Source organism: Chelmon rostratus, chromosome 15, assembly GCF_017976325.1.
Source record: "Chelmon rostratus isolate fCheRos1 chromosome 15, fCheRos1.pri, whole genome shotgun sequence".
Taxonomy (NCBI): domain Eukaryota; kingdom Metazoa; phylum Chordata; class Actinopteri; order Chaetodontiformes; family Chaetodontidae; genus Chelmon; species Chelmon rostratus.
Window position 1 is genome coordinate 7,528,246 of NC_055672.1, and position 12,643 is coordinate 7,540,888.

General features: G+C 41.7%; 1 protein-coding gene across 7 annotated transcripts in view; it reads left to right on the forward strand.

The window, feature by feature from the left end:
- Positions 1–12,643, forward strand: part of trim9 (tripartite motif containing 9) — a 43,265-nt gene that overhangs the window by 20,488 nt on the left and 10,134 nt on the right. For all 7 annotated transcript variants that reach the window (XM_041953751.1, XM_041953750.1, XM_041953753.1 and 4 more), the window contains one exon: positions 10,963–11,073. In XM_041953751.1, coding sequence (XP_041809685.1) covers positions 10,963–11,073 — 111 coding nt within the window. The remainder of the gene's footprint in view (positions 1–10,962; positions 11,074–12,643) is intronic.

The following is a 12,643-nucleotide window of genomic DNA, read 5'->3' on the forward strand; positions in this document are numbered from 1 at the left end:
AAGTTGTCGACTTGGAGAGCCGAAGCAGAAGGCAGAACATACGTATCCTGGGTCTGCCGGAGTCCATTGAAAGCGGGTCTCCTACTGAGTTTTTCTCGAAGCTGCTGTGTGAGATATATGGGAATAACACACTGCCCGCACCACCAGAAATAGACAGAGCCCATCGCTCTCTAGCATCCAAGCCGGCGCCCGGACAGCGACCACGTCCAGTCATCCTCCGCCTACACCGGTACCAAACGAAGGATCTTCTCATCAGAGAGGCGCGGCGGAGAGGGAAGCTTGAATATCACGGCCAGCCGGTTCGGGTTGTGGAGGACTACACCCCCGAAGTTCTCAGTCAGCGATCAGAATACAGCGGAGTTATGGCAGAACTTTACAAACTGGGTCTGAAGCCTGCTCTCCTTTACCCTGCCCGGCTCCGTATTACACTGTCCGGTGGAGCCAGAAAGTGGATCAGCTCCGTGGACGAGGCACAGAAGTACATAGAGAGCTCCTGCAAGTCTTCGAAACCGCCATGATGGGACTGTTAAACAGTTCGCTACATTTCGTAGCCCTGCCACTCTGCAGGTTTAGTGCCATGTTATCTGGCGTGGTTTGTTTATTGCGTGAGCATGTTCAACCATCCGGTCCGTTCGTGAGTACCCTCTCTTTGCTCCCCTTGTTTGACAGTTATTACTGATAATTATACTGTCTGGACACTGAGCACTGATGACTTGAAACTGACTTTACTATGCCACTGCCACTATATATACTTTTCATTAACGTTTCGCTTAATCTGACTTGGCAAGTTCATGAAACACTAAACTCTCTAACAATTCTGGTGAACAATTTCACAATACTAGATTATTTAGGCCAGGTATTTATATCTGCTTTGTGTCAGGTATCTTGTTTCAGACCTCATATTTGGACGCCTAAACCCTATTTGAAAGGGGAAACGTTCTTTCTTTTCTTGTTACACATTGATTTTGAGGTGCTGAGCACATATATGTTCAGGATATGGGAGCAATGGTCAGTTTAGTGTGAATTAGGAAGTTGTGTTATTGTTAGATGTTTGTTCTGAAGAGCTTGCTGCTTTTTTTTTTTTAGCAGCTGTCTTGTTCGGGGAGGGTGGGTTGGGGGAATATGTCACTGCCAGTAACATCTTCATACTTACTTTGAAAGCAACATTCAGCACTAGTCATATCCAATCTCTTGTTAATTTTTTGTCTAGGTCACTGTGCTTACTTCCTAACCTCCTTGCCAGATGGTATGAGTAGACACTTGAAGTTGACGAGCTGGAATGTTAAGGGTCTAAATCACCCCGTGAAAAGAAGAAAGGTTTTCTCGCATCTAAAACAACTTAAAACTGAAATAGCCTTCTTACAAGAAACTCACATTCGCAGTTCAGACAATGATCGCCTGCTTTCAAGATGGATGGGGCAGAGCTTCCACTCCTCATTTCCAGCCAAAGCTCGGGGAGTTTCAATCCTTATCAGACAGGATGTTCCATTTGAACTGCATAATGTGATCTCTGACAAGTCAGGTCGATATGTGATGATCTCTGGCAAATTATACAAAACACCAGTTGTACTTGTGAATGTCTACGCCCCAAATATAGACGATGCAGTCTTCTTTGAACGAATGTTTTCTCTGCTCCCAGATCTTAATACATATTCTCTTATACTCGGTGGTGACTTTAACTGCTGGCTCGACCCGGTCTTAGACCGGTCCTCTACGAATCCTGGTACACCGAGTAAGTCAGCACGTCTCATTCAGGCTTTTCTCTCAGACTATGGCATCAGGGATGTATGGCGCTCTCTACATCCAAACGACAGAGAATACTCCTTTTTTTCACACGTGCACCACACATATTCGAGGATTGATTATTTTTTTATTGATAACCAACTGATTCCCTTGGTTCAGTCCTGTGCTTATGAAAGCATTGTCATCTCTGACCATGCTCCTATTGTTCTAACCATGTCTCTTCCTGGCCTGCCACAAGGTGTCAGACAATGGAGACTGAATTCAACTTTGCTGTCTGACAATAATTTTGTTAAATTCATGGAAGAAGAAATAGCATTTTTTCTCTCCACTAATGTGTCTCCAGACATATCTAGTCTAATTGTCTGGGATTCCCTCAAAGCTTATCTCTGGGGACAGATTATATCCTACACTGCGCAAATGAGGCGGAAATATTACAAGGAACGATTAGACCTTGCTTGCCAAATTAAAGAGATAGACAACCATTATGCTCGGACAAAGTCTCCAGATCTTTACAAAAAGCGGTTGGAACTCAAGACGAAATTTGACCTGCTGACCACCTATTCAATTGAACAATCACTCTTAAAAAGCAAAACAATGTTCTATATACATGGAGACAAATCAGACAAACTACTAGCCAACCAACTTAAAGGCTCAAAGGCAAAACAAAATATCTCAAAGATCCAGCTGCCAGATGGCCACATAACTACTGATCACTTAAGAATCAATGAAGCATTCAGGAACTTCTACTCCCAGCTCTATACTTCGGAATCTCAGACTGACTGTGATGAGATCTCTGATTTTATAAAAGATTTTGATGTTCCTAGCCTCCTACCAGATCTAAGGAAAAAACTAGAGGAGCCTATATCCCAGGCCGAAGTAGCACTGGCCATTTCCTCAATGCAGTCGGGTAAGTGTCCGGGCCCTGACGGATTCCCAGCAGAATTTTTAAAGAAATTCTCCTTGCTGCTTTCCCCATTGTTATGTTCAGTCCTTTCAGAATCCTTCAGGCAAGGTTTCCTCCCTTCTTCACTCACTGAGGCTTGTATCACTCTTATAGCTAAAAAAGGTAAAGACCCAATGGATTGTGCCTCCTACAGGCCTATCTCCCTTTTAAACACGGACGCTAAAGTTTTAGCCAAGGTTCTGGCCCATAGGTTGGAGAATGTCCTTCCCACAATCATATCTAAAGATCAGACTGGCTTTGTTAAAGGAAGGCAGTCTTACTTTAACATAAGACGACTGTTCAATATTATTTATTCCGCCTCTGAAGATGTCCCCGAATGTGTCGTTTCCCTTGATGCAGAGAAGGCATTTGATCGTGTTGAATGGGTTTATTTATTTGCGGTGCTGAATAAATTTGGCTTTGGTCCGAATTTTATTTCATGGATTAAACTTCTTTATCAGCACCCCACAGCCTCAATTCGTACTAATTCTCAACAGTCAAGACCTTTTAATCTGTATCGTGGAACCCGTCAGGGGTGCCCCCTTAGCCCCATACTTTTTGATATATCTATTGAACCACTTGCCATAGCACTTCGTTCTTGCAAGGAAATGTCTGGAATTTGGAGAGGTGACATGGAGCATAGAGTTTCACTTTATGCTGATGATCTGTTGCTTTTCATCTCTTATCCAACAATCTCACTGCCCCCTGTTCTGTCGCTGCTCAGTCAGTTTGGTAAATTTTCAGGCTATAAATTAAACCTCAGCAAAAGTGAGCTTTTCCCTATCAACAATGCAGCACGTGCTTTAGATCTTGGCAGTTTTCCCTTTAAAATTGAGTACAACAAATTTACTTACTTGGGCATATCTGTGACAAGGAAGCATAAAGATCTCTTCCAGGAGAATCTTAGCACATTATTAAATCAAACCAAACAAATCTTAACACAGTGGTCGCCCCTGTCGATGACTCTTGTGGGTCGTATTAACTCAGTCAAAATGACCATTCTACCCAAATTTCTATACCTTTTCCAGGCTTTACCACTTTTTATTCCTGGATCTTTTTTTCAACTTCTCGATTCAGTTATTTCCTCATACCTATGGCAGGGTAAACGACCACGTTTAAACAAGAATTACCTTCAAAAGACCAAGGCATCAGGGGGTCTGGCCCTTCCAAATTTCCGTTTCTACTATTGGGCCGCTAACGTGCGCTGCCTGGCATTCTGGTCCTTTTGTTATGGCCAGCCTGACTGTCCTGATTGGGTGGCAATGGAGTTACAGTCAAATGACAATTTGTCAGTGCTTGCTTTTCTTGGATCCTCACTTCCATTACCCTCACTTAAATCAATTAGGAACCCAGTGGTTAAGCATTCTTTAAAAATATGGACCCAATTTAGAAAATATTTTGGTCTTCATAGCTTTTCTCTCTTGAGTCCCATCGCATCAAACTGCCTTTTCAAACCATCCTGCCAGGATCTTGCCTTTCAGGAATGGCACAGGAAAGGTATTATACGTTTTAAAGATTTGTTCATAAATAACAGTTTGGCATCATTTGAGCAGCTGAGTAGAAAATTTAGTCTTTCTAAGTCTAATTTTTTCAGATATCTTCAGGCAAGACATTTTGTTCTCTCTCAGACCACCAGATCTGTAAAAGCAGCAGACATGACCATTGTTGATACTGTCCTTTCTATAGATCCACTTAAAAAAAGGCTAATTTCTGTTCTTTATGGCAAGATGTTAGATCTTCAGAGTGCTCCCACAGATAAGTGTAAAATAGCATGGGAGGAGGACTTGGGTTTCTCCTTGTCAGAGGACACTTGGTTTTCCATACTCAAATTGGTCAATTCAACCTCACTCTGTGCACGTCATTGCTTAATTCAATTTAAAGTGGTTCACAGGGCCCATATCTCAAAAGCAAAACTATCCTCCATATACCCAGATATTAGTCCATACTGTGTCAAATGTAAAAATGTGGAAGCATCCCTCATCCATATGTACTGGTCCTGTTCGAGCCTTAACAAATATTGGAGGGAAGTTTTTCATACGCTTTCCTGGGTGTTAAATATTAATTTGGAACCAAATTCACTGACTGCTTTGTTTGGGGTCATGGGAGGGGGAGGGGTGAAAAAATTAACTATGACTAAGCAGCGCACTTTATCCTTCGCCTCCCTTTTGGCTCGACGAGCAATTCTGCTCAGGTGGAAGGATACCTCCCCTCCCACTCATGAACAATGGTTGGAGGACATCATGTCCTGCCTTAAATTGGAGAAAATTAGATACTCACTTCAACAATCTAATAAGAAGTTCCAGAAGACATGGGGTCCCTTTCTAAAAGCATTCCAGAACCTGTAATGACTTGGCCCTTGAATACAGCTCATTTTTACATTTTTTATTCTCTGATTACATATGGTAATACAGTGATCTGATAGAGCGACTAGTGAACTGGCAGTGACGGGAGGGATTTATTTATTGTTATTTTATTTTATTTTATTTTTATCTTATGTATGTTATTTGTGCATGCCGTGATTGATGTATACCTTGATTCATTTTCTGTCTTTGTAACACCTATGTAGTGCTGCACATTTATTATATTGACAAAACTTCAATAAAAAAGATCTTGAATTAAAAAAATGACTGAAATTAGTCGCTGATTATTTTTCTGTCTGTTGACTTGCTGATTAATCGACTATTTGCTTCAGGTCAAATCATGACTGAGCAAAAAAATGAAAACTGTTTTTTCAGTTCCAGCTTCTAAAATGTTTTATATCACTGAACATCGTCTGGTTTTTGACTCTTAGTCAGTCTAAACAAGCAATTTGAAGACGTACGGAATACGTACATATCACTATCTGTCATTCTGACCCCTGCTCATGTTTACCATTGAAGTTCATATGTTTGCACGAAGGAAGTGAAGCCGATCTTCCTGTTACATTTTCTCTGCATCCGGCTGAGTAGGAGGCACGTTCATGCCGACCCGGCGGCGCCTTGATCCCCACTGACAGCTGAGTGTCTGTGGAAGTGGCACTTGTCACTTCCTCTGACCGTCACTGCAGCGTTGAACATACAGGACAAAGCAGGAAGTCGTTCTAATTCCTTTGTTCGTCTTCCTTTCATCCTTGAACAGTTTGATTCCCATCACAGCCCGTCTTGTATCTCCCCTGTCTTCCTCTCTCATCTCTTGCAATTTCCCCCTTCCTTAACCTCCTTCCTTCGTCTCCTTTTCTGCCTCCAACTGCTTCACTTCTCATCTTTCTCTTCCTCTGTCACTTCAATCTTTCACTTTCCTTTCCCTCTTTTACCTCACATACCCTTCCTTTCTCTGCATCACAGCTCTCTCTCCTTACTTGCCCCTTATATTCCGCCTCCCTCTTTGTTTCTACTACACTGTGCAGTATATTAATATCATTAAATCATCTTCATGTACTCCCATAATGTCAAACTGTTAGGGTCCTGGCTGACTGTATACCATCCTGTGCTGCTGTGAAGGCGCAGGTTGCAGACTGCAGTCACAGTAATGCTACAAGGCCAAAAGTGCTGCAGTGGCCTGATAATTACAACAGAAACAGATAGAAGAAGGCAATTTATTTCACAAAGAAGCAGCAGGGCCTGTGCAGCTGATGAGATACTGGAGAATACTGGCCCCTTTTTCAATATCCTGCCTTGTTTGGTTGTAGTCGGTGCTGGCGTCTCTCTAAACCTGCAGCAATCAATATTTTTATAATAACAATGCATCAAATGGCAATGTGTAATGTGCTGAAGAGAATTATCACCTGAATAAGTTCAGTGGAGCTTTACAGCAAGGTTGAACTTATTTGGTTTACTCGCTCTCATAGTGTTGTTTTTTTACTGCAGCAGGCAGCTGTTTTCAGCCAAAAAAAGCTCTAAAAACCCCACTGCACAATATGCGCTCAGCAACAAATGGAACACAGACCAGAGTGGAGCGTTTAGCTGCTAAAGAGCCAGATATTTTCCTCAGGAGTTGGTGGAGAATGAAAACTGAGCCTAAAGGAGAGTAAATATTGGACTTCGCCAGAGGGCTGACTCTATATGAAAGCTAACATTGCTCTGTATCTTCTGGCTGCTTAAATAAGCCACTGTTTGATGAACAAGTGTGCCATGGCAACCTAAATACAGATAATATGTGAGTGTTGTGTTTACAGCTTGTTTCCACTGCCCTCAAGTGGGCAAAAAATCCAATATGAGAAATCTTATTTAAAAATCTGCTGTCAGTTTAGCAGTTCATGTTAGCATGTTGTAATGAGTGTCCCACAGCAAGAGAATAAGTTACTCACCTGGGATGAAGAAGTGTGATGGAAACCTGCTGTTCCAAATATGAATAAAACAGGAACTAGGAAAGAGGTATTTTACAGTATATGTCAGCACTCAGTGCATCAGTTTCTATTCATTTTTGCCCTCTCGTTTGTACAGGAGTGTTTTAGCAGCGCTGTTGAACTGCCGTGACTCTGCATGGCAATGTGCTTAATCACCAAGACAGCCACATATGTCTGAGAGGACAGAGTTTGTTCCCCCCGTGAGCTCCGTGCATGTCTGCTGCTGCAGAAACTGTGGCCCACTTACACTGCCAGCTGTGCCCTCTACCACTGTCCTGCACAACCCTGCTAATCCATTTCTCCCACTTCTATCGTCATGATTCTGAATTTCCTCCACCACCGTCCCACCTGGAGCTGCTGCAGTCCCTTCTTTCTCTGTTTAATTCAGACGAATGAAACTTCACTGCGCTGATTATCTGCTGATCAGCTGGCAGAGCCGTATTGCCGGTGGCAGCGTTTATATATCTTGTTCCGCAGCTGATGTAAAGCAGATTTCCGGAAAGGTGACTGGAATGCTGAGAGAAGCTGCTCAGTAAGCAGCAGCGAGTGTCGAGTCTGAGAGAAGAAGGAAAGGACCAGGGAAAAGCACAAGATACAATAAAAGTTGACGCCGTATCTCTGCCCCCTCAGGTGAAATCCCTCCATATGTACTGTGCTCTGTGAATTAAGAGGTTGTGATTCCAGCTGCGTATGGAGGAGGGACAGCAAGGCTGATTGTTTAACAGGCAGCGACAGCAGTGAGAAACTCTTCCTGGAGCCCTGCCAGGCCACTGCAGGGGTACGGATGCTCCAGGCTTGACACAGCAGGGAGGGTTTGGCCCTGAGCCAGACAAATATAGACCAAATCATCAGAGCTGGAATGGGGTCTCCTCTCACTGTATGATAAGAGAGGTTAAACAAGTCCGCCTCCAGCTGATTGAGTACAGCGCAAAGAAAAGAGGGAATAATTAGAATAATATCTCTGTAATGTTTATTTGCTTGAAAATATTCAGTTTGCAGTTAATATTCAATCCTCTTAAAGTGCAGTCAGACCTCCAATTTATTGTTTTATTTAGTATGAACCTTAGAGGAGGTGCTGCAGTTTTATATTTGGTTCATTGAAGTTCACTCTGTCGTAGCTCGGATGCACCAAAGCTGAGCAAGTATTCAATCATTTTTGCAGCCAGAGGGATGCAAAACTGCAAACACGTTCGCAGAATGAAGGAGGTCAAAACAAATGTGATTCCAGACTCTGTAGCTACACATGATTGACTTATTTGGGGACTTTGCTTAAATTTGCTGTGCCTGCTGTTTGCCGCAGAGAGGAGCACACGAGGAAGCAACTGAAGAAGAGGAAACGAGGGGTCTTTAGTGGCACAGGACTATAAAATCCACATGTTCAAGTGTATCTTTGTGCAGTTTGCCTGCACACGAGATCAGGTCAGATTGTTTTGAGCTGCCCAAACAAACCGAACTGGGAACAGAAGCTTTAACCTCTCTGAGGTTTGAATGAAGCACGGCAGACAGGGTGCGGTGCCCTCAACATGTCTGAATAAACTGCAAAAAGTGATTATGACACAATCATCCTCCTCAGTTTCCTCTGTCCCACTATCAGAACAGTCAGTGCAAAGTCACGTCAGCAGCCAAGCAAGATCATTTGAAATGACAGGAAACTCAATGTTTAAGTGGCTCAAATATTGATCGTGCTGTGTGAGTGACACTGGTAGCCTGAAGATGATGCTGCCGTTTTGACGATCATTGGAATATTTGTACAGCTGATTTAAGGGAAGGGTGGCAATACTATTATTACATTATATATAGATTTTGCTGGATCTTGAGAGAGCTAAACCTTCATATCTGTGGTTGATTAGGCCAGTATGCTGGACTGCTTTATAGAAATATTAGATCAATGGGATTTCTGAGTCAAACGTAATAAAGATAATTTATTTTTCAGCTTTTATTTCACTGTATCAGCAAAAAAACATGCACATCTGATTATTTCAGCCATAAACAATTTCTTAGAAACATGTATATGATATATTGCTACTTTAAAATGATGAAATTACATATATTGTATTATATTTAAAATACTTTATCCATATTGCCTACACGTACAAACCTGCTTCCAAAAAAGTTGGTACACTGTATGAAAAGCAGAATGTGATTATTCATGAATCCTTTTTGACATTTTGTCAAATGAAAACGGCACAAAGCCAATATATTTAATCTTTTCCCTCGTCAACTTCATTGATTTTTGTAAATATCTGCTTATTCTGAATTTGATGCAGCAACACTCTTTAAACAATGCGGGACAGGAGCAACTAAAGTCTGGGAAAGTTGTGGAGCGCTCCAAAAACACCTGTTTGGAACATTCCACAGGTAAACAGGTTGACTGGTAACAGGTGATTGTATCATGATTGGGTATGAAAGGAGCATCCTGGAAAGGCTCAGTCGTTCACAAGTGAGGATGGAGCGAGGTTCAACACTTTGTGAACACATGATTGGATAAAGGATGTTACTGCATGGACTCAGGAACACTTTGTAAAACTGTTGTTGCTAAACATAGTTTGTTTGCAAATGATTGCATTCTGTTTTCATTCATGTTTTACACAGAGTCCCAACTTTTTTGGAATCGGGTTTGTACTTGATGTTCTTCAGAGAACAAATCTTCTTTCATGCTCAGATTTTAGCCTTGAAAGCCTCGAAAAGGTTCTATGTTAAAGCGTCCTCTGTGTGTCTTGCAGTAATGCTGTGAAAGTCTGCCATTTGTTATGTGTCAGTGGTACAATATTTGCATAATGATGTGCTGTGACTTCAGTCACCAGTAAATCATCTTCATGTTTTCTGTCGGTCTGAGCGGCTGCAGAAAGGATTTTCCTTCCCGTTCAGCCTTGGAGACCCTCAGAAAGCAGCAGTGAAGTTTCTGTTTCCTAGCAACCCTCGGTCCAGCATCCCCCGTTTATTTCACACTGTTGCAAGGAGGCTCTGTGGACATCAGTAGTGTCAGAGAGGGAATCTCTCAGGTTATCAAACCCGATCAAATCAACTATCTTGTTTTGTGTGCGACAAGGAGGATTTCTTTTAGCGATTTAAAACTGTTTCCTTGTTTTCAGATGTTAGAAGACAAATTATGAATATGAGGAAGCAGCAATAAAAAAAAATCACATTTGGATATTGTGATTTTTCTGATGTCAAATGTGTTTTTTGAGAGAAAAATCTCTGCGCACAGAAAAACAGCAAAGCGTGTACATGTTATAGAGTAAAACGTAGCTCAGACAGACTCATCTCTGATGTAACCGGTGATGCTGACACACGGCCGGCGCGTGAAAACAAAATGTCACTTTCCTTCTGTTAACGTCAATAACAGGATCAGTCGGCGATGTCCCTTCGGCCTCCTCTTCCTCCCTCAATCTGTGTGCAAGTCTCAGGAAGGAGAGAAATGACTCGATCAGTCACTTTGACAATCCTGCTGCTGATCTCATTATTGGTATTCCTCCTGGTCGTCTCATTCAGCTTCTCTTCGTCCATTAACAGTTTAATCTGTGTTCTCCAGCCTCCTCCTTCCTTCCGCCGTCTTGTATTCGTTTCCCTGTCCTTTTACGTTGTGTCGCCATTTTTTGTCGTCTTAAGCTTCCCCTGCATCCATCTTTCTTCTCTTTGCCTTTGTCTCACTTCTCCCCTCATTTATCAACATTTCTGCTTATTTACTCCCCTTTAATTGCTCTCCAGTCTTTCTATTCCAGCCCTATTTATACTCTCCACCGCTCGCATACGTTATTAAACCTTCTTTGTGCATTTTATTCATGTTCCACTCCAGGGTGATTACAGGAAAAGGGTGATGATTAACATATGATTATCTTCTGTATGCTTGATGTTGTTGTGTAACTGCATCATATTTGCAAAAAATTGTGGTTGTGTCTTCTTTCCTCTCTTCTCTTCAATCATCCATCTCTTTTTTCCCCCTGTTATCCAGGTGGTTCGGGATCAGATCTCCCACTGTACTGTGAAGCTGCGTCAGACCACGGGGCTGATGGAGTACTGTCTGGAGGTCATCAAAGAGAATGACCCCAGTGGTTTCCTGCAGGTAAGATGCATAACAAGACAAGTCTGTTTTTTCTACTAGAAGCTACAGCAGAGTGCTAAATGTTTCCACTTCCCAACCTTTTTATCTTGTGACCCCTTAAAACGAAGCAATGTTTACTTACAACCCATCATCAGTGTTTGATGTGTCTATGTGTTGTAACCAGTTCAACCGAAGCGTTGAGTTCTTTTGATCGCTGTATTTCAATCATTTTCTGAAGTGAAATTCCCCTTGAATTCACAAGAAAAGATTTGAGAAATGTCAGCAAACAGAATGTGATGTTGTATGTGGCCCAAGGCTTCATCAGCAGGTTCAACATCTGCACGCTCCCACCTGCTCAGATGATAGAAAACAACAAAATATCTTCGTTATGCTGACGATACCCAGATTTATATGTAACGGCATCACCAGGTGACTATGGTCCTATGCAAGCTTTGAGTTTGTGAACAAATCAGTGATTGGATGAGCCAAAAAAACAGTTATACAGAGATAAAACAGAAATTGTTGTCTTTGGAAACCAAGAAGAATGATTGGTCAGTGCTCAGCTTCAGTTGCTAAATAGAAAACATGTAAGAAATATTGTCCAGATGTAAAGTTTTGACAATGATTTACCCAGCCTACAATCACCTGAACAATATACCAGGAATTAAAGGACTTAAGTCTCGGCAGGAGGATGAACTACTCTAATAGGTCTCTCTAAAAAGATTTGATAAGACTGGGAGAGACCACATCAGACCACTTCTCAGATATTTATACTGGCTCCCTGTTCATTAAGAAATTATTCTATATTGACTGATGATCCGCTGAATGGTTTAGGGCCAGAATACCTTTCTGATCTGCTGCTCTGTGAGGAATCATCCAGACCCTCTGCAGTCATCCAGGTTCTGGTCTGCATACTTTCCCCAGAATCAAAGCCAAACATGGCTAAGCTGCTTTCAGTTTTATGCATCACATATCTGGAAGAAACTCCCAGAAAACTTCTTTTAAAACATTGGCTCAACACATTTCCCACTGCCTGTCATTAAGCTAAATTTGGGCCTATTTATTCAAATATTGCATTCTGCTGTGTTTATTTTATACTGCCAAATCTGTCTTATTGTATTTTAATCCTTTTAAATCCTATTTATGTGTGTGTTTTTATATTGCCTTTGTGTGTTGCCTCCTGTTTCTTTTATGTCTTGTCCTAATGCCTTTATGTCTTATGTAAAACACCTGTATTGCTTTCTTGGACGGTGCTATACAAAGGTATGGCAGAATTAGGCTTTTCTTGCTTTCTCCTCCTGTCTATCATCTTGTGAATTATTTTGCACCCCCTTGCGGGGCTCCTGACCCCCAGTTGGGAATCAAAATGGCCAGAAATCTAAGCAGTAACATTTATGTATGAGGAAATGTAAAGTAGTAACAAACTACTTTGGACTTTTGTACTTTTAAAGCTGCAGTTTTCACACGTTTTGCTACTTGTGGTGGTAAATTTAGTGACTCGTCTAAGGAAGAAAATGTCTGTTAAATTAATAAAAAAAAGAGAAAATCCTCCACAAAATCAGTAAATTACTGGCTGCAGATATGACTCAGA